The sequence below is a fragment of the Somniosus microcephalus genome, chromosome 3 (genome assembly GCF_052327205.1).
Source record: "Somniosus microcephalus isolate GS21.2 chromosome 3, FLI_Smic_1.0, whole genome shotgun sequence".
In the NCBI taxonomy this organism is placed as follows: domain Eukaryota; kingdom Metazoa; phylum Chordata; class Chondrichthyes; order Squaliformes; family Somniosidae; genus Somniosus; species Somniosus microcephalus.
The window spans coordinates 300956398-300978052 of record NC_140989.1 but is presented as its reverse complement, the minus strand read 5'-3'; the positions used below and the strand labels follow the sequence as shown (position 1 = coordinate 300978052).

Sequence of the window (21655 nt, the reverse complement as noted above, 5' to 3'; positions counted from 1 at the left end):
CGGAGACCGAAAACAATGGCTTTGGTCTTCCCAATATTTAATTGGAGAAAATTTCTGCTCATCCAGAACTGATGTCGAACAAGCAGTCTGACAATTTACAGACCGTGGAGGGGTCGAGAGAAATGGTGATGAGGTAGAGCTGGGTGTCGTCAGCGTATATGTGGGAACCAGATTGGAGGCATTCAAACATGGAGTTGCAGGAAAGATAGGCACGGATTTGGGAGGCAACATGTTCAAGGACTTGAGAGGAAAGGGAGGATGAAGATGGGGCGGTAGTTTGCAAGGACAGAGGGGTCATGGGTTAGTTTTTTTGAGGAGAGGGGTAATGAGGGAGAAGGGGGTCAGTATCCAAGGAGAGCAAATTGTTAATGTCAGCTAACATGTGAGCCAGAAAAGGAAGTTGAGTGATCAGCAGTTTGGTGGGAATAGGGTCGAGGGAGCAGGAAGTGGATCTCATGGACAAGATGAGCACGGAGAGGTCATGAGGGGAGATCGGAGAGAAACTGGAGAAAAATGTGCATTCAGGGCTAGGGCAGGGGAGGCCTTGGAGGAAGTTTGGTCCAGTGGGCTAGGGAAGAGAAGTGGCAGAGGAAGCTGAACGGATGGTCTCAATTTTAGAGACAAAGAAGTCCATAAGCTCCACACACTTGTTGTCGGAGGCAAGGGTGGAGGAGACAGGTTTAAGAAGACCCTTTAGCAGTAGGGAACAGAAGCCGGGGTTTATCTTTGCATTCCAGAATGATTCTGGAATAGTGAGCAATTTTGGCAGACAAGAGCAGGACCCGAAAGTGCTTTATGTGGTCCAGCCAGACCTAGCGGTGAATGGCTAAACTAGTTGTCTGCGACCTTTGGACTTAAGGGAGCGAAGATGAGGGCTGTACCAGCAGGAATGGTCAGGGTGAGAGGCAGTAATTGTTTTAATAGGAACTAGAGCATCAAAAGTGGTGGTGACCAAAAGATCAACAGAAAGAACAGAGGATAGCTGTCACTGCCTCAGCCTCTAACAGAATGACACAGGCCAATTCAAAATCCTCCAACAAACATACTTTAATCACTCCATTCTGCCAGAGGAGTGCTGGCGGAACTGCAGGTAGAGACAGAAAGCTCACATTCTTGTCATGTCCCTGCGTCCAGCTTTTCTGGAGGTTACCAGCATGCTAGATCCTACCCAATATCTAATTGTCCACTTTCCAACAGGAGCAGGGATCCCTGCAACCTTCAGACTCAACCAGTTCTCTACATTAGCAGCAAAAAGTTCAATAACTGGGGCATTTACCAACCTGAGCAAATAATACACTACCAGAGTATGGCAGTGCCCCACCGTCTCTCTATTAACACCAAAACATTCACCAATATTTGTACACTGGTGATCGGAGTCTGCACATGTGCGCAAGTATTCATGCACAGAGCTCCACTTTTCCCAAGCAGAATGTGGTATAACTTGGTGCTATCAGCTTGCACCATTCCAAAGCACTGGTGTCAAATCACTACCTCCAGTATAACTAAAGCATTAATATCCATAAAGAACCATTAATCTGAGGCAGAAACATGGTATATTATAATCCCAGACACAGGCATGGAGTATCACTGAACAGACTTTTGCTCTCTTACTCAGATCTGAACCAGCAGCAACAGTGCAAGACCACCTGCAATGTTGTCATTGTTCCTAAACAATATTGCACAATTTATTATACAAAAGAACCATTCAGTAGAACCAGAAAAAGTCCATATATATGAAGGTTACATTCTGTTTAAGATAACTACAAACTATTTTTTCCAAAGAGCGGCTTAGAGTATTTCTGACTTCTGCAATCTTCTCCCTCACTTCAGTGTATTAATATCTTAAAATGCATTTGGGTATATAAATTAAATAATTAAGGCTAATTCCATTGTCAAGTGGTAGGGCATTTAACATTTTAAGCACTGAATATTTTTTCTTAGTACAGTATTTTAATAGTACCATGGAATCTTTAACATCCACAGGTTGGCAACACCTCTCTGTTTTGTTACAAGATGTCACTGATGCATACTGTTCATTTCATATTTGAAAATGATGAATAAAAAGAGGGACAAATATTTTTAATATTAGTATTTCATCCAGTGACTCCTAAATTCTGTATTGCATCCTGAAAATTTAACATGGAAATCCAAATGGATTCCTAGTAATGTAATTGTAGATTTTTTATTGACCAACCGTAAAAGCTTGTAATTATAAATGTTATATTAAACTTGCTTCAGTAGGCAAGGAAATCAAGTCTCTTTCTTTTTTGTAAACTAAACAATAAACATTTTACATAAAATCAAAGTCTCACCCACCAAATAAAATTCCACAAAATTAAAACGTTTCCAGAAAGAGAAAAAAAATGTTTCACTCTTTTTCAAACTGCATACCTTTCTGTTGTCGAGAGGGTAGGCCTATTTCCAATTTGGCAAGATTGCACACACAAAGTCTATTATTGGTGCTCAATCAGAAGATATTTACAGATATGATTCCATGATATCACTTCAAAAAGCTATTAGAAAGCAGCATGACATCATTAGAATATCAAACACTCTTCAAACAGTAAGTTAATTTTTTAATTCATTCTCAGGCTGTGGGCATTGCTAGCAAAGTCAGCATTTCTTGCACTGCTGCAGTCCATGTGGCAAAAGTGCTCCCACTTTGCTGTTGGGTAGGGAGTTCCAGGATTTTGAACCAGCGATGATGAAGCAACAGTGTTATATGTCCAAGTCAGGATGGTGTGTGACTTGGTGGCGATGATGCTCCTATGCACCTGCTGCCCGTGTCATTCTAGGTGGTGGATGTGATAGGTTTGAGAGGTACTACCGAAGAAACTTTGGCAAGTTGCTACAGTACATCCTGTAGATAGTACACACTGTAGCCACGGTACACCAGTGCTGGAGAGGGTGCATTTTTAGGCTAGTGGACGAGGTGCCAATAAAACGCACTGCTTTGTCCTGGATGGTGTTCAGCTTCTTGTGTTTTATTGCAGCTGCATTCATCCAGGCAAGTAGAGGGCATTCCATCCCACTCCTGACTTCTGCCTTGTAGGTGGAGGAGAGGCTTTGGGGAGTTACGAGGCAAACCACTCGCCACAGAATACCCAGCCTCTGATCTGTTCTAGTAGCAATGGAATTATGTGGCTGGTCCAGTTCAGTTTCTGGTCAATGGTGAACCCCAGGATGTTGATGGTGGGGGACTCGGCAATGGTAATGCAGGGTGGTTAGACTCTAATTTAAGAGCGGTGGCATAGTGGTTAGCACTGTTGCCTCACAGCGCCAGGGACCCGGGTTCGAATCCGGCCTCGGGTGACTGTGCAAACTCCACACAGACATTCTCCCCGTGTTTGCGTGGGTTTCCTCCGGGTGCTCCGGTTTCCTCCCACAGTCCAAAGATGTGCGGGTTAGGTTGATTGGCTATGATAAATTGACCCTTAGTGTTAGGGGGATTAAATACGTGGGGTTACGGGGATAGGGTGGGATATGTGTCGGTGCAGGCTCGATGGGCCGAAATGGCCTCTATCTGCACTGTGGGGTTTCTGTGATTTCTGAGATGGTCGTTGCCGGTCACTTGTGTGACGTGAATGTTACTTGCCATTTATCAACCCAATGTTGTCCAGGTCTTTCTGCATGCAGGCATGGACTGCTTCATTATCTCAGGAATTGCAAATGGAGCTGAACACTGTCCAACCATCAGCAACAAACTCCACTTCTGACCTTACGATGGAGGAAAGGTCATTGATATAGCAGCTGAAGATAGTTGGGCCAAGTGCATTATTCTGAGGAATTTCCACAGCGATGTCCTGAGACCGAGATGATTGGCCTCCAACAACTATAACTACCTTCCTTTGTGCTAGGTATGACTCCAGCCACTGGAGAATTTTCCCCAACTTTGACTTCAGTTTTACTTGGGTTTTGGTACCGCACTTAGTCAAATACTACCCCGATGTCAAAGGTAGTCACCCACCTCACTTCTGGAATTCAGCTTGTGTCCATGTTTGAACCAAGGCTGTAATGAGGTCTGGAGCGGAATGGTTATGGCAAAACCCAAACTGAGCATCAGTGAGCATGTTATTGGCAAGTAAGTGCTGACTGATAGCACAGTTAACAACTCCTTCTATCACTTTGTTGATGATTAGGAATAGGCTGTTGGGTGATAATTGGCTGGGTTGGATTTGCCCTGCTTTTGGTGGACAGGACATAACTCTGTAATATTCCACACTGTTGGATAAATGCTAGTCTTGCAGTTGTACTGGAACAGCTTGGTTGGGGACGTGGCTAGTTCTTCAGGTCTGCACCTGGGCTGTTGTGGGTCCAAAGTGCCCCCTAAGGTGCATGGGCGCGTGGCCGTGCGTCGATCGCGAGGTCCCATTCAGGCCGCTCACAAGCTGTTGCCGCTGAAAAATATACTGCGTATGCATGGCCGCGCAGCAAATTTAAAGGGACCACACAGAAAAAAAATTAGAGGGAACATTGGTTGGATCCTTTAGCCTTTGCTGTGATCAATGCACACAGCAGTTTCTTGATATCACATGGAGTGAATAAAATTGACAAGACTGGCATCTGTGATGGTGGGCACCTCGGGAGGAGGCCGAGAAGGATCATCCACTAAGCACATCTGGCGGAAGATGGTTGCAAATGCTTCAGACCTGTCTTTTGTACTCCTGTGGTGGGATCTGCCATCGTTGAGGTTGGGGAACGTTTATGGAGCCTCCTCCACCAGTTTGTTGCTTAATTGTCCACCACGATTCATGACAAGGTATCATGGATCCATTGGTTGTGGGATCAGTTAGCTTTGTCTATAGCATGCATGTAGTCCTGTATTGTAGCATCACCATGTTGGCACCTTGTCAGGTACACCTGCATGCTCTTCTACACTCTTCATTGACCAGGGTTGGCTTGATGGTGATGGAGTAGTAAGGGATGAGGTTACAGGTTGCAGTGGTATACAATTCTGCATCTGCTGGTGGCCCACACTGCCTCATGGATGCCCAGTTTCAAGCTGCTAGATCTGTTCTTAATCTATGCCACTTAGCACGGTGTTAATACCATGTGATACAATGGAGGGTGTCCTCAAATGTGAAGATGGAACTTGGTCTACATGAGGCCGGTTAAGCCATTTCTACCAATAGTCATGGACAGATGCATTCTGTGACAAGTAGACCAGTGAATATGAGATTGAGTCGGTTATTCCCTCACGTTGTTTCTCTCTCCACCTGCTGCAAGCCCAGTCTGGCAGCTACATGCTTCAGGATTTGGCCAGTTCAGTCAGTGGTGGTACTACCGAGCTACTCTTAGTGATGAGCATTGTCGTCCTCCAGGCAGAGTACGTTCTGAGCCCTTGCTACCCTCAGTGCTTCCTCCAAGTTGAGGGAGGGCAGTAGGTGATAATCAGCAGATTTCCTTGCCCATGCTTGACCTGAAGCCATGAGATTTAATGGATTCCAGAGTCAATGCTCAGGACTCACAGGTCCACTCTCCCCTGACTATATACCACGGTATCCCCACCTTTGATGCATCAGTCCTGCCGGTGGAGTCTGGAACGTTTGGTGATGCGTATGATTCTGTAAGTATGACTATGTCAGGCTGTTGATTGACTAGTCTGTGGGACAGCTCTCCCAACTTTGGCACCAGTCCCCAGGCATCAGAGGAGAACTTTGCAGGGTTGAGTGGGCTGGGTGTGCCTTTGTCACCTCCTGATTCAATGCCTAGGTTGCAGCCAAGGGACCCCTCCAGTTTGATTCCTCTTTTTATTTCTAGCAGTTTGATACAAATGAGTAGCTTGCTAGGCTACTTCAGAGGGCAGTTAAGAGTCAACCACATTTGTAGCACAACAGGTAAAGATGCAGGTTCTCCAACTGCCATGGTGGAATTTGAGCTCTAGCTCTCTGTTTCATTAGTCCAGGCCTCTGGATTATTAGTCCAGTAACATAATCACTACACCACCATACTCATTTTGGAACAAGGAACCAAGAACAGCAAGGGGAAGGGTTAGATATAACCATGTTTGTTTCCCCATACAATTAATACTGGCAATCGCTATTCATTACTTAAGTGTATAAGCAATAAAAAGTACAAGCCCACAGTTCAGCTTTTAAAATAAAGAAAGACTTGCATTTATATAGCCCCGTTCACAACCTCAGGACGTCCCAAAGCACGTTACAACCGATGAAGTACTTTTGAAGTGTAGTCACTGTTGCAATGTAGGAAAAGCGGCAGCCGATTTGTGCACAGTAAAATCCCACAAACAGCAATGATCAGTTAATCTGTTTTAGTGATGATGGTTATATTAGCCAGAACACCGGGGAGAACTCCGGTGAAAATTCAATAGATCTACTTAAGAAAACAAATCTTGCAGTTGAAGATGGATTTTATTTTTTTTAAATTTGGTACCTTCTGTTATTCTGTCTTCTATATATTGGTTATCATTACTCCTTTCCAGCGCTGCTGTCATAAGGAACACTGGCATTAGAAAAACTGCCATTTTTGCAAACTTAATTTTAACTTGAAAAAAATCAAGTTTTCTTTGTTTTTATAAAGGTTTCAAATGCCTTTTTTTTTTTACAAAGTTTTACTAGGCTACTCGTATAAGTAATTAGTGAAATAGTTTTAGTTTGTAGTTGGGATTAAAGGAGACTTTGATGGAGATATATGGACTTCTAACGACTTGAAGCAACGGCACTGTTTAATAAACCTGTAATTCTTTTGAAATTCCATTAATACAGAAAGTTTAATTTTTCAAATGTGCACTCCTGTCATCTAGAGTGCCTAGCAGAGTTCATGTCCACGATCTCCTAAAAAGTGCTCTGGTTGACTGAGGCTCCACATCAGGGGAATATTCAGAAAATCAGCCCTGTAGTTTTAAAATTAGGAGCTACAACAATTCTCACTGAAAATACTATTTGTAATATGGCGTGGGAGAGATACGGGATATGCGCAAGGAAACAATAGAATATTCAAATTATTAATGTAACAATTGCTTTACTGACTGCCCACTATCTTAACCTTTTTAACTGAAATAATATGAATTCACAGAGTTATTTTAGCAACAATCAGGTTTTCCCACCTTCTCAACAGCTATCTCCCTCTTCTACCCCCTTGACTTCAAAGAGGTAATTTCCCCCCATTTTTCAGGAAGATCTCTCTCCAACCACACCAGAGTATTCTCTCTTTTTCTCTTCGCCAGCTCAGAAGAGCACCATCTTTCTGTAGTTTCTCCCTCCCCAAGGAGTATGCTCAATCATTTTAGAATCAAGTTTCTCCAAGACGATATGCCTAGCGATGGGAGATTGGAACAGAGTCAATTCTAGTAATCCAATACTAGAGGCACACAGGTCCACAGAATTTCAGGGCTGATCGTGGGTCAGTAAATCTGACGACCTAGAGGATAGATTAATCTCAGGGGCCTGAGATTCTTCCTCCTCTCTCCTAATAACTTTGGAAGTCAATGCCCTAATAGTCCAATCTGGAAAAGCATTGTAAAGCTTACCAATGCTCTGTACTGGTAGGCAGTTCCCCTATTCACCACTGGACTTCCCTCAGACTTGTCTCTTGCCAACCTGTACCTAGATTCTCTGGGCTTAAACAGGTGGATTTGTTCCTACAGAGAATGGGTCCACACTCAATATCAGAAATAAAGTCTTGCATTTATAGAACTTCTCAAAGCACTTTACAGCCAATTGGTCACTGTTGTAATGTAGGAAACGTGGCAGCCAATTTGTGCACAGCAAACTCTCTCACACAGCAATGTTATAATGACCAAATTTTTTTTTTAGTGATGTTGATTGAGATATAAATATTGGCCAGGACACTGGGGATAACTCCCCTGCTCTTCTTCGAAATAGTGCCATGGGATCATTTACGTCCACCTGAGAGAGCAGACGGGGCCTCGGTTTAATGTTTCATCCAAAAGATAGCACCTGCGACAATACAGCACTCCCTCAGTACTGGACTGGAATGTCAGATTTATGTGCTCATGTCTCTGGAGTGGGACTTGAACCCCCAATCTTCTGACTCAGAGGCAAGAGTGCTACCAACGGAGCCATGGCTGACACTCAAGCAAACAGAAACTCTACTCTAAGTAGTTTAGTAAGGAAACTCTTGAGCACAGCGATTGGTTTCTTTTTTATTTGACAGATACCAAACAAGTTGTCTCACTGTCTCTGCTGCCAACCAATCAGCCAAGTCTCCCAAGAAGAGATCTTGCCCTCTCTCTGCTATCCTACCTCAACAGCATTTCTCTCTTTTTCTCTGTTTCTAGACTGTAACATAGATTAAATGACTAATACTTGCCCCTCAAATCTTTATAATGGAAGTGATCTATGAAGAAATCCCTGTTTAAAGTGATTACATTTGATAAGCAATTTAGGAGTTAAATGCATTCCATGCAGTATATTTTTTGTCTGCAATTTGTAAGCAAGAGAAACAGTGCACTGCTTATGCAAAAGAGGGAACAACTAGGAACCATATTAATCATGAAGGTTCACTCACCTCCCAGTACTTCAAGTGTTGCCGAAACTGCTGCCCATCCACCAGCACTGAAATACAACCTTGCATTAGTCTGGATTCCAGAATCCAGTAGCACAGCTTCTTTTCCACTAAGATTCTCTGTCAAGACTTCGACATCAGTTTCATTCGCTAAACGAACATTAGAGAAAACCTCATCCACTACATCAGCTTTCAAAATAGTGTGCAAGAACTCTGGCAATACAAAAACAAGGCATTCGGTTAGATCTATTTAAAGTACTGTATTAAATATATTACAGGAAACTTTGTGCTATCCGGCACCGACGGGACCGAGCTGTTGCCGTCCCATCAAAACTGCCGGACAAACCAGCGCTAATGTTGAAACATGCGGAGATTTTGAGCTCCGTATCTGGCAACAAACCCTGTTGCTTAGCAACAGCTTCTAAACAGTCGGCCGTACCTTGCAAGCGTCTCTGTAGCTTAGCAACAGCTTCAGCGAGACCTTGCAGAGCTTGACTGTTGAGAACAAAGCAACGAAAAGAAAAAAAACCTAACGAAACGGCTCCTGATTTTTGCCGGTGGCTCGAGCTTGCCGGACATTTAGCCTCCGGATAACACAAAGTATCCTGTATATTACAAATCAACTAGTTTTTTAAATCTAAGCTTGGCATTACCTAACTATTACCTCAGTTTATATGGTCTTCTCTCCAACTATTTTCAACTGTATTGCTGTCCTGCATTGTAAACTTCAGCCCTTCACATAGACTTAATTTAAAAACAACCTGTGATTCCCCTTCAAAATGACAATTTTTGTCATAGACCATAACCTTCCTTCACGTCTGTAAAATGACACAGCTCCTATATTATGATGATGATCCTGAACAGCATGTGGGAAGCTGCATCGATTCGAAGATGAACCAGCATTTTGAATTCCAAATTAAAAATTGATCATATACTCTGCAGCATTCACACCCAATTGATTTAGAAAAGAATTTGATTCAGGGTTATATAGAAGTTTGATCCTAAATCAGTCTGGAGCAGTCACACAACAAAGTGCCATACATCTCCGATGTAGATGGCACAGCCAATACAAACAAGAACCTCAATATCTCCTGACCGAACTGTATGTAAATCAGTTAGAAATTGAATCCACTTGATCTCATACAGGAAACTTTGGTTTATCCGGAGGTTAACTGTCCGGAATGCTCGAGCCACCGGCAAAATTCAGGAGTCGGTTCAGTAAGTTTTTTTTCTTTTCATTGCTTTTTTTTCCCCCACTAGTCAGGCTCTGCAAGGTCTAGCTAAAGCTGTTGCTTAGCTACAGAGACGCTTGCAAGCTACGGCCGACTGTTTAGAAGCTGTTGCTAGATACGGAGCTCAAAAGCTTCCGTATGTTTTAACATTAGCGCTGGTTTGTCCGGCAGTTTTGATGGGACGGCAACAGCTCGGTCCCGTCAGTGCCGGATAGCACAAAGTTTCCTGTACTACTATTCTTCTCTGATGCAAGTTTTTTTTTTTAAAAAGAGACCTTAATTTAAAATAGTGATCCATTTATTAATGACAGGTACCATATTACATTATGAATTGGGGGGGGGGGGTAACTTTATCATTTGAATCCTGCAGCCTCACTAGGCCCACCATATTTCATCAGCAAAGAATGGGTATTTACAACTGTGACGATTTAAAAATTTGATCCCACCTGTAGCATGTCTTGCCCAAGTGGCCAGTATTGCATGTGATTGGTTCAAAAATGTATTCAACACTGTGCCAAGTCATTGCACAATTGGGGAAATACAGAATGTTCCACTCACTTTTTAAAAAAATCTTTTGGAATATGGCAAATAAACCTTTTTTTCCTAAATAAAAAAATAAAGTAGTAAAAAGTCAATGCTACTTCTTTAATAGCAGAGATATCGACAATTAGTGGGGTAATCAATGAAACAGATGCTCTAGCTAGGTCACCTCAAAATTGAAGATTTGGTCTAGGTTTTTGTAAAATGTATACCCTGTATTGCAAAATAATATCCCACCCTGACAAATGATATTATGAGTATATCAGCTCACGTTATACTGCACTCAATATATTTCTAATTAAAACAGTGATATAAAAGCAAAACCCAAGACAGTTGACTAATGTACATTATAGCATAAATTTTTCTTGAGGGTAGAACTATCAAGTGTGGATGAACATTTGCACAAATACAGTATGTGATCTGTGAACATACCAGATTATACTGTATTCTTTGGTTAAGGAAAGGGTACAAAATACAGTATACTTGTACAGTTACTAAAACAGTAGTTTAATTGACAGTGAAAACACAAAATGACCAAACACAGAATTACTCTTGGAAACACTTTCTGGTTCAACAGCAAAAGTTACAAAAAATTTACTTACCCAGAACTCCCTCCTGCCCACATGGTACTGGAGGGTCGCACTGCAATTCAGGATTGCCAATATCAGAATTTATACGATTATGGATTAAGGGCCGGACATATTCAGAATCTAAAAGTGGCCCCAGATTTGATCCACTCCGGCCATGATTTGTCACCTTGGCTGACCCAATGTAGTACTGTCCTGTTGACACATCTGATGGTTTCATGGTGCTCTCCACTAAGCTTCCAGTTAAGCAAGATCCTCTGGACACAGGATGAGGGGAGTGGTGTAGTTCTGCAATGTGAACTTTGCCATTATTACAGTGAGGCATTAATGATGAACCAGAGCACTGATCATCAGTAACTGATGATGACCGTTTTCTGTAGCCATTCGATACGCTGCACGTGTCAGTTGAAGATACGTGTCCAGTTGATTGTCCTGCGACCAAGGAACCCAAATGATATTTCTTCAGCTCTCGATTTTGACTTCTATTTTCATCTCTGAGTTCACATTGATTACTGAAATCTGAGGTTTCTTCTTTTTCAGTTTTTATGTACACAATATCTGGTTTCTTATCAGCTTGCGTTTCACCCGTTGTGCCACTGACATCCAATTTCCCTCTGTCACCACCAAACATTGTTTCTCTCCATGAATGATGGGCAGAAGGAATTTGTGAAACTGATGCTCCATTTCGGACTGCTTTAATGTCGGCAGGTAGAAAAGGTTTACAAGAGCTATCAGTTGAATCAGTTTCTTTGGTTAAATCACTGTCAGTAGTCTTAATTTTATGTGGTTTTCTTATTTGTACAGCTGATGCTAACACATCTTCCAACTGCTTGGATTTCGAAGGCAGCTGGCCTCTGGATTTATCTTGATCACATGGTAATTGACATACACCTCCAGTCCACCAATGGTAGGAGTGACCAGCTTCACACTCCCATAGAATAGCCAGGACTCCATTTTGGTGTTCTTCAACAATCTCTCTCCAAGTTGGGGTAAATGTACACTGGTTACCATGACAATGGGACCATATCACCAGCAATTCAAGGTGTTCACGTGTTAAGTGAAACACTGAATTGGAATGGCTTTCTTTTGGGAATGTATAATCTGGAAAAAAGGAAAGAAGTTTAGAATCTCACCAAAAATAATGTAAATCCTTGCCTGGGTGTATCAAACACTTCCTATTCAACTTACCTTTAGGTTTGACTTCCATGTTTTCAATGTCAAATTCACTCTTGTATTACCTGCAACAAATAACAAATAAAAATGCAAGATGCTGGTGTAAACTACATTTTAAATGAAAAAGGAGCATCTTCTCAATCAGGAAAAATGGAAAACCATCACAAAGACTGCCTACTTCCACCTCCATAACATTGCCCATCTCCACCCCTGCCTCAACCCATCTGCTGCCAAAAGCCTCATCCATGCCTTTGTCATCTCTAGATTCAACTTTTTCAATGCTCTCCCGGCTAGCCTCCCATCCTCCACCCTCCATAAATTTTAGCTCATCCAAAACTCGGCTACCCATAGTCTATCCAGTACCAAGTCCCACTCACCCATCACCCCTGCATGCTGACCGAAATTGGCTCCCGGTCCCCCAATGCCTCAAATTTAAAACTCTTACCTCATGTTCAAATGCCTTTATGGCCTTGCCACTCCCTATCGCTAACCTTCTCCAGTCCTACAAACATCTCAGAACTCTGATTTCCTCCAACTCTGGCCTCTGTGCACCCCAAAAAAAATTGCTTTGCCCACCATTGGCAGCCATGCTTTCAGCTGTCTAGGCCCCAAGCCTTGGAATGCCCTCCCGACACCTCTTCCGCCTCATTCCTCCTCAAAGCCAACCTCTGTGACCAAACTTTTAGTCACCCCTCCTAATATCTTCTCCTTCAGCTCGGTGTTGAGTTCTGCAAAGCACCTTGGGACATTTTTCTACATTAAAGGTGCTATATAAATGCAATTTGTTGTTGATATGGCCAGAATTAAATGAGAAATAAATGATTCAATCACCACCATTACAAACCATTCTCAAAGACCCTGTTGTTCAAACAAAAAGCTATATTGCAACTCTGATAATTGGAGGCAGATGTGGGAGCTTCTGCAGATCACCAGGGAATATGGATACATTCATCACCCCCTCCCCCATAGCACCATAAGAAACAGACTCACCATTAAGGTTCGACTGCCAAGGAATCAATCAAACACCATTAGGAAACTAACAGATTATCTCTTCGCTATATACTATTGCATAATCCAAATAAAAACTTGCCATTTGATTATTAGGGAATGGAATATCGGATGAAAGGAAACTGGATCCTTCCATTACACTAAGTAATTTAATGCATTTGTATTTAAAAAAAACGTAGTTATATTTCTCCCTCTGATCCCCATGTCCAAACTGAGTCTAAATTTGATATTCAGCGAATTAGTCCGAACTATCCCAAATCAGGAGACTTCAGGTCCAGATTCGGCTTAGACACTTATCTACTTATAGTAGGGCCAACAAAAATGACCAACTGCCACTGGTGAAGACTACACTCCAAAGTTGAAACTTAATCTCCTGAAACTGAAGGTCAATAACTTAGAAAAACATAGCTTTGACATAAATGATTTCAGAGAATGCAATCTCATTAGTTAGCTGTTAATTATGGAAAGCATTAAGCATTTTATTGCTTTTTGTTGGAATAGAATTTTATCCCCAATATTTCTTCTGTTAACATTCTTGTAGTTTGCTTCTACTCTGATCAGAATATATTTATACCAATTGGATTAGTGTTATTGGCTGAAGAACCATCTTGTTTGACAAAATAAGTTGTTTTTGTTCGAAGCTTTCATGGTTTTCAGACCGGGAGGCCGCATTCGGGCGTTCGGTCATCTTCTTGATGACATTAGCTGGCAAGTTCTCAGTGAACTAGCACACACAGGGAGACCACGTGTAGATTGTCATCAGACTGGAGCTGCCTTCATAGACTGGTCATCGGCTTACGACTCTGTCTGGCGTGAAGGCCTGCTACTGAAGCTTTCAATAATCATCCAATGCCGCAAGACTCTCAGGTATATCATCACCCGAATGAGCAACCGTAAGTTCCGCGTCTATCTTGGTGACAAGACCAGCTGAACACGGACGCTCAACAATGATCTGCCACAGGGGTCGGTGTTTGCACCGGCCCTTTTTCAACATCTATATGGCGCACATGCCCTGCACCAAATCCTGGAAGTTCACCTATGCTGATGACATAGCGCTGCTGACGCAGGCGTCACCGCTAGAGGAAGCAAGTAGGAGGCTCACAGGCGAGCTGAACCTACTGGAGTGCTACTTCCGGACCTGGCGCCTTCGCCCCAATCCAGAGAAGACAGCTGTCAGCATTCCATCTGAACAATGCAGCTGGGAAAGAATGCAACGTTTCCTTCTGAGGAAGACTTACCCATTAACCCTACCCAAAATACCTGGATGTCACCCTGGACAGGACTCGCACCTATCAGCCTGATCTCACCAGCAAAAAAGTAAAAACCACGGTGAATCTGGTCCGGAAACTCACTGGAATGTCATGGGGGAGCACTGCCAGAACACTTTGCACCGCAACAGTGGCCCTAGTCTACTCTGCTGCAGAATACTGCTCTGCCTCATGGTCCTGCTGCCACCACACAAAGATCGTGGACATGCAGCTAAACGCCACCATGAAAATGGTGTCAGATACACTTAAGTCCACTCCAACTGAGTGGCTCCCGGTGCTGTCCCACATTGACCTGCCTGCCATTCGCCGCGATGCGCCTGTGCTCCGTGAGATGGAAAAAGTCATGAGCAACATCAACCTTCCCATTTGCGAAGACTTGAAAAACCCACCACGAAAGCTCTTAAAATCACATCGGCCATTCTGGGAAACAGCAGCCAATATTCATGCTGCTGGTATCAACCCACTATTTAGATGGATGGAATCGTGGGATGCATGCAACATAAAGAACCAACACCTCATCACTGACCCAACAACAGAGGTCCCTGGCTTTGACCACCCTCGAAGACAGTGGACAGCGCTCAACTGAATCTGCACAGAGCATGGACGATGCAGCCACCTGCTCCACAAGTGGAAGATGAGGGACGACGCGAGATGCGACTGTGGCTATGAGTCTCAGACCATGGAGCACATTACATCAACCTGCCCACTAAGATCTATTACGGGAGGCACCTCATTTCTCTACTTGGCATCTCTGGAGGCCATCAAATGGATAGCCAAACTAGACATCCCATTATAACCTTTTCCCGTTACACGAAGGTAGTGGTAGTTAGTTGTTTCTGTGCCTGGTTCATGTTAGTGCTCACTGATTTCTTGTTCCTGCCTGCACCATTGGTTCAGATGATCATTAAAGATTCCACAGCAGCATTCAAGGAGTCCTCTTGGTGCCCAGCCAACAATCTTCTCTCAACACTGTCAAAAAATTGATTAACTGGTTATTCATCTCATTGCCTGTTTTTGATACATTGCTAGTGTAGAATGGCTGCTGTGCTACCTACATAACAAATGTCACCGCAAGGGAATGATATACGAGGAAAGATTGACTACCTTGGGTCTTTACTCTCTTGAAAAGAGAAGACTGAGAGGGAATATTATAGAAGTGTTTAAAATTATGAAATGTTTGGACAAATTGGATCAAGTAAGCTTTCTGCCATTTACAGAATTTAAGCACAATATTTACAAATGATGGAAACAAAATAGGAAATGTAGGTGGAACTTTTTTGCGAAAAAGATGGCAAGTATGTGGAACAGATTATTGGTATAGAAGGTGGAATAAGAAATCTTATTGACTTTCAAGGAACTAGAATGGAATTCGGTTATTAGAAATGCATTAAGGGAATAGGAACACAGAGACAGAAGTAACTTAGATTGAAAAGATTCTGTGTTGTCCTACATTATGGCCCTGGTAATTAAATGTATTGTTAAATTTACTGCATGGTAAAAAGGTGTATTGCAACCCACTCAACTAAAGAAAGACTAAAGGGATTCAATAGGAGGGAGACAGAACTATGCAACACAACAGCCTTGGCACCAATCCTCAACAAAAATAGCAAATAGGACTGCAAACTCTCTAGATCATCTACAAGCCACTTACAACAGATCATGTGTGAAACTATCCTGTGTAGAAAACAGGGCAATATGACTACACAATATGCGGAGAACCGTGATACACTATTATTCTACATTTGCACAAACACTTTTTTTAACTACACAAAATTAAATGGTATATATCTGTGGAGAGAGAGAGAGAATGTTTCAGGTCTTTGTTTCTCTCTCCACAGATGCTGCCTGGCCTGCTGAGTATTTCCAACATTTTCTGTTTATATTTCAGATTTCCAGCATCCGCAGTATTTCGTCTTTGCAATATTAATGGTAATAATTGCCGCCCCGCCCCCGCATGTTCACAAACACTGATGTTTAGATCCGACACATCTTGTTGTGTGACTATTGCTCGGATTGGCACTTTTCCTGCCTGATGCCAATTCACACGTGGGCAGTCCCCCGGGCACAGGGCCGGGGAGCGGGAGTGTGATTCTGGCCCAGTTGGGCGCATTGTAACCGGACTGGAACATCTCTCTCTCTCTCCAATCATCCCGCTGGCACGTCAGCTGGCGGAGGGAGGGTGGGTGCGAACGGAGAGGCGGAAGCGCCGGGGAAAGTCGCTCCTTGGTGGTCCGAGTGAATCTTACCAGGAGCGGCGGTGAGTGTGCTGGAGACCAAAGACTCGGACTGGGGCTGAGGGAAGCTGGTGGGTGAGCGCCGCTCTTCCTTCCTTCCTCCTGCCTGCCGTGTGCTGGGTGCCCGGAGCGGCTGGTCGGTGGGGATGGGGTATGTGTAAGCGGGGCTCGGGTCCGGTCCTGGCGGGCTCGCGTTCTGTCGTCCTGTGGTTTCGCGAGGCAGGCAGTTGAGTTGCTGGAAGATGGAGGCTGCCCCGGGCTAGGCTACAGTGTCTCTGCTCAGCCAAACCACGCTCACACCAAACGCAACTTTCGAAACGCGCCTTGCTCCGCCGCGGCTCCGACGGCTCACACCGACCAAAACCTCATCTTCCACCCCCCGCCGCAGGAATGTCACGACGAGAGAAAAGCTTTGGGTTTTAATGCGCCCTAATTTTAAACGGTCGGTCGGGGGAAGAAACCACGATGAAGGCCAGCAACTTTATATTGTAAAAGCAAGAAGTAAACACAGCTCTGAGGCAAGGTCAGCGACCTGAAACGTTAACTCTGGTTTTTCTCTCTCCACAGATGCTAGCTGACCTGCTGAGTATTTCCAGCATTTTCTGTTTTTATTGCAGCTCCCTGTTTCCTATTTGATTTTTTGGTGACTATCTTACACTGATGGCCTCTAGATTTGCTCTTCCCCACAAATGGAAACACTCCATCTACTCTATCAAAACCTTTTATAATTTTAAAGACCTCTATTAGGTTGCTCCTCAACATTCTCTTTTCAAGGGAAGAGATCCAGCCTGTTCATCCTTTCCTGTTAAGTATAACCTCTCCGTTCTGGTATCATCCTTATAAGTCTTTTTTGCAATAGCAAAATACTGCGGATGCTGGAAATCCAAAATAACAACAGAAAACGCTGGAAAAACTCAGCAGGCCAGGCAGCATCCGTGGAGAGAGAGACAGAGTTAACGTTTCAGGTCAAAGACCCTGTGTCCGAACTCTTTTTTGCACCCTCTCCAGTGCCTCTGTGTCCTTTTTATAATAGGGCCACCAGAACTGTACTCAGTACTCCCAAGTGAGGTCTAACCAAGGTTTGATACAAGTTTAGCATAAACATAGAAACATAGAAGATAGGAGCAGGAGTAGGCCATTCGGCCCCTCGAGCCTGCTCCGCCATTCAATAAGATCATGGCTGATCATCCAAATTCAGTACCCTGTTCCTGCCTTCTCTCCATATCCCTTTAGCCTTAAGAAATATATCCAACTCCTTCTTGAATATATTTAATGAATTGGCCTCTACTGCCTTATTTGGCATAGAATTCCACAGGTTCACCACTCTCTGGGTGAAGAAATTCCTCCTCATCTCTGTCCTAAATGGCTTACCCCTTATCATTAGACTGTGACCCCTGGTTCTGGACTCCCCGACCATCGGGAACATCCTTCCAGCATCTAGTCTGTCTAGCCCTGTTAGAATTTTATAAGTTTCGATGAGACCCCTTTCATTCTTCTAAACTCCAGCAAGTACAAGCCCAATTTGTTGTGTCCGTGTATAATAAGACACAGACTGCAGGAGAATGGTACAACAGGTGTTTACTCAACGTGGTTCACACGGGAACTGATCTGTACAGATTACTACTCAGTGCTATATACAGGTGTGGTCACTGCCGGTACTGCAGTATACATGAGCTGTAAAAGATAGCTCCCCTCTTAAAGGTACATACATTACAATTCCTCCCCTTTTAGATTAACAGTACCATAACACTCATTTAACAATTAAATATCAAACTAATTACAATTAACACTTTTAACATGCAACATTAGCTGAAAATAGTCTATTTATATATTCAGTCTTTGGGGAGGCTTCCTGATCCTTTCTGGATAGCGCCTTTCCCGAGTGTCTTGCTCTTGGTGCGGAGGCGATTCTGGCCGCCTGTCGTCGGTTGGTTCATCAGCTTCCGATGCTACTGTTTCTGGGGTAGATGCGACCTGTACGTCGGGTTCATCACCAGGTACGTATGGGCGAGGCATGGGGTTGACTGGTTCCTGTGACTCTAGTATCTGGTCAGCATGGCGTCTCACGATGCTCTCCCCAACGTCCACTGTGTACATTAGTGGGCCCTGCTGTGTGCATATTGTTCCTGGCTGCCATTTTTCTGTTCAGTAGTCACGGGCCAAGACTGGTTGCCCTACATTGAAGCTCCTTGTTGGGTTCTAATGGGTGTGCTGGAATTGCTTACTCTCAACATCTCTTCGTACGTTTGGTCTGAGCAAATCCAGGCGAGATCTTAACCTTCGGTTAAAGAACATCATGGCTGGGGCCTGGTTGGTGACTGCATGTGTCGCATTCCGGTAGGCGAACAGGAAATTGTCCACCTTGTGCTGCAGCAGAATGTTGTCATTGTACATAGCCTTTATTGCCTTCTTAAAGGTTTGTACGAACCTCTCAGCCAATCCATTTGTGGCTGGATGATACGGGGCGGATGTGTAATGCCTTACCCCATTCTTTTTGAAGAACCTCCAGAACTCTTCGGACACTAACAGTGGTCCGTTGTCGGAGCAAATCTGTTCTGGCAAGCCATTCCTGGCAAAAATGGTCCATAGGACTGCAATAGTTTTCTCCGTGATGGTGGAGGACATTTTGATGACCTCAGGCCATTTCGAGTGCGCATCCACGGCTATTAAAAACATGGAGTCCATGAATGGACCAGCAAAATCAATATGCACCCGTTGCCATGGAGATGAGGGCCACTCCCATGGGTGTAGAGGGGCCTGTGGTGGTGCATTTTGGACTTTCTGGCATCCTGAGCAGCTCTTGGTCAGGTCCTCGATTTGTTTATGTATTCCCGGCCACCACACATAAGCCCTGGCTAGGCTTTTCATTTTTACCCCTCCCAGATGACCCTCATGAAGCTCATTGAGCACTCTATCCCTTAACTTGGGTGGAATTACCACTCGGGATCCACACATCAAGGTCCCCCGGCACACTGACAGCCGTTCTCTCCTTGTCGAGAATGCTGGCAACAGTGAGTCGCCATGTGCTGGCCATCCCTTCACCGTCAAATCATATACCCGAGACAGTGTCGGGTCATTTCGGGTTTCCTTTTCGATACAAGCTTTAGTTACCAGTAGGTATTCAACTATAGTCGAATGGAATATTTCGACGGGATCCACTGCTGGTGCTTCCTCCGCAGTAGGCAGTGGCAGGCGTGATAGCCCATCAGCATTTCCATGCTGTTTCGTGCCCTTATATTCAATCTCATAGTGGTGCGCCCCTAGAAAAAGTGACCATCTTTGTACTCGTTGCGCAGTCATCACCGGAACGCCCTTCTTCGGATTAAAAATGGAGACAAGAGGCTGGTGATCAGTCAGCAAGGTGAATTTCTGCCCGTGCAGATAGTGATTGAACTTTTTCACTCCCCACACTAGGCTGAGGGCCTCCCTGTCAATCTGGGCATAGTTACGCTCGGCTGAGGTTAATGATCGTGACGCAAAGGCTATTGGCCTCTCTGAGCCGTCCGAGAATTTGTGCGACAGCACCGCTCCAATGCCGTAGGGTGACGCATCACATGCCAACTGAATTGGTAATGCTGGGTTGTAATGGGCCAATACCTCTTTCGATGTGATTAGTGTTTTGCTCTTCTGGAAAGCTCATCTACATTCGTCACTCCACTTCCATGGCACCCCAGTTTGCAGTAGGGTGTTCAGTGGGTGTAGTATTGTAGACAAATTTGGCAAGAACTTATGGTAGTAGTTTACCAGCCCGAGGAACGACCTCAGTTGTGACACATTTTCCGGTGCTGGAGCCTTGACTACTGCCTCAATCTTCTCTGGGGACTTATGTAACCCCTCTTTATGGATAACGTGGCCAGAATACGAGATCTGCTTTCTAAAAAACTCGCATTTGGGGCGGTTAGCTCGGAGCCCATATTCCTGCAATCTAGTGAGCACCTGCTCCAGGTTGGCAAGGTGATCACTGTCATTTTCGCCCGTGACCAGGATGTCGTCCAAATAATACTGTGTCCCTGGGATCCCTTGCAGGACTTGTTCCATTGCCCTCTGCCAAATAGCCGGAGCTGATGCTACCCCGAATACCAGCCCGTTGTATTGGTAGAGACCTTTATGGGTGTTGATTGTGAGGTATTTTTTTGATGCTTCTTCTACCTCCATTTGCAGATACGCCTGGGCCAGATCAATCTTAGTGAAGCGTTTCCCTCCAGATAGCGAGGCGAAAATATCTTCAATCCGCGGAAGTGGATATTGTACGGTGTGAAGGATCGGGTTCACTGTTACCTTAAAGTCCCCACAGATGCGAACCTTCCTTGGTTCCCCAGGCGTGCTGCTCAATGACTTTTTCATCACAGGGATGATGGGTGTAGCCCACTCGCTCCAGTCTACCTTGGACAGTACACCTGAACGTTCCAGACTCTCCAGCTCTGCTTCGACGACTGGGCGGATCGCATAAGGTACCGGTCTGGCCTTAAAAGATTTTGGGCTTGCATTTTCTTCAATTTTAATCATCGCTGTCATGCCTTTGTGTTCCGAGTCCTTGCTGGAACACTTCTTTCGCGTCAGTTAGGATCTTTGACAGTCGTCCAGGTGTGACGTCATCATCCTTTTTGTCAGCCACAGTCAGTGCCTGTATGGAATGCCAATCCAGTTGTATTTTCCGGATCCATTCACGTCCCAGTAATGGTGGTCCTCCATCTTGCAATACATACAGGTCTAGTTTTGGTGTTTCCTTACCGTTATATATAATGGTCACCCTTATTTTTCCTTTGGGGTAGACTTTTTGCCCCGTGTACGTCTTCAAAATAATTTTTGTGTCTCTCAAGGGTATGTGTGAGAATAGCCGCTTGTAGTCCCGTCTGTTTATGACTGCTAGGGCTGATCCTGTGTCCAATTTCCATCTTTACCTGGACTCCTGCTACCTTGAGAGTGACCCAAATGATTTGGTGATCCTCCGTTGTGATCACATTATGTAGTTTCAGACAACTCAGCTCCCTGCTTTCGGAGTCGTTATCACTCTTTTGTTCGTCTGAACTATTCTCCATCACCTTTTATACCTTGTACTTTTCTTTGGTAGGTTTCTTATTGCTGGTTTTCTTTCCCGACCTGCAGACTCGTGCTATGTGTCCTAC

General features: G+C 44.2%; 1 protein-coding gene across 3 annotated transcripts in view; it reads right to left on the bottom strand.

The window, feature by feature from the left end:
- The window catches only part of LOC147122102 (uncharacterized), a 44447-nt gene extending 27775 nt beyond the window's left edge, over positions 1 to 16672 (bottom strand). For 2 of the 3 annotated variants that reach the window (XM_085982848.1, XM_085982846.1), the window contains exons 1-4: positions 16542 to 16672; positions 12035 to 12084; positions 10862 to 11947; positions 8491 to 8700 (exon numbers count right to left, since the gene is read on the bottom strand). In XM_085982848.1, the coding sequence (XP_085838974.1) occupies positions 8491 to 8700; positions 10862 to 11947; positions 12035 to 12053 (1315 nt within the window). In that variant the 5' untranslated portion in view covers positions 12054 to 12084; positions 16542 to 16672. Of the gene's footprint in view, positions 1 to 8490; positions 8701 to 10861; positions 11948 to 12034; positions 12085 to 15158; positions 15265 to 16541 lie in introns of all 3 variants that reach the window. The other variant, XM_085982847.1, reaches the window with a different exon arrangement.
- Between the last annotated feature and the right edge of the window lie 4983 nt (positions 16673 to 21655).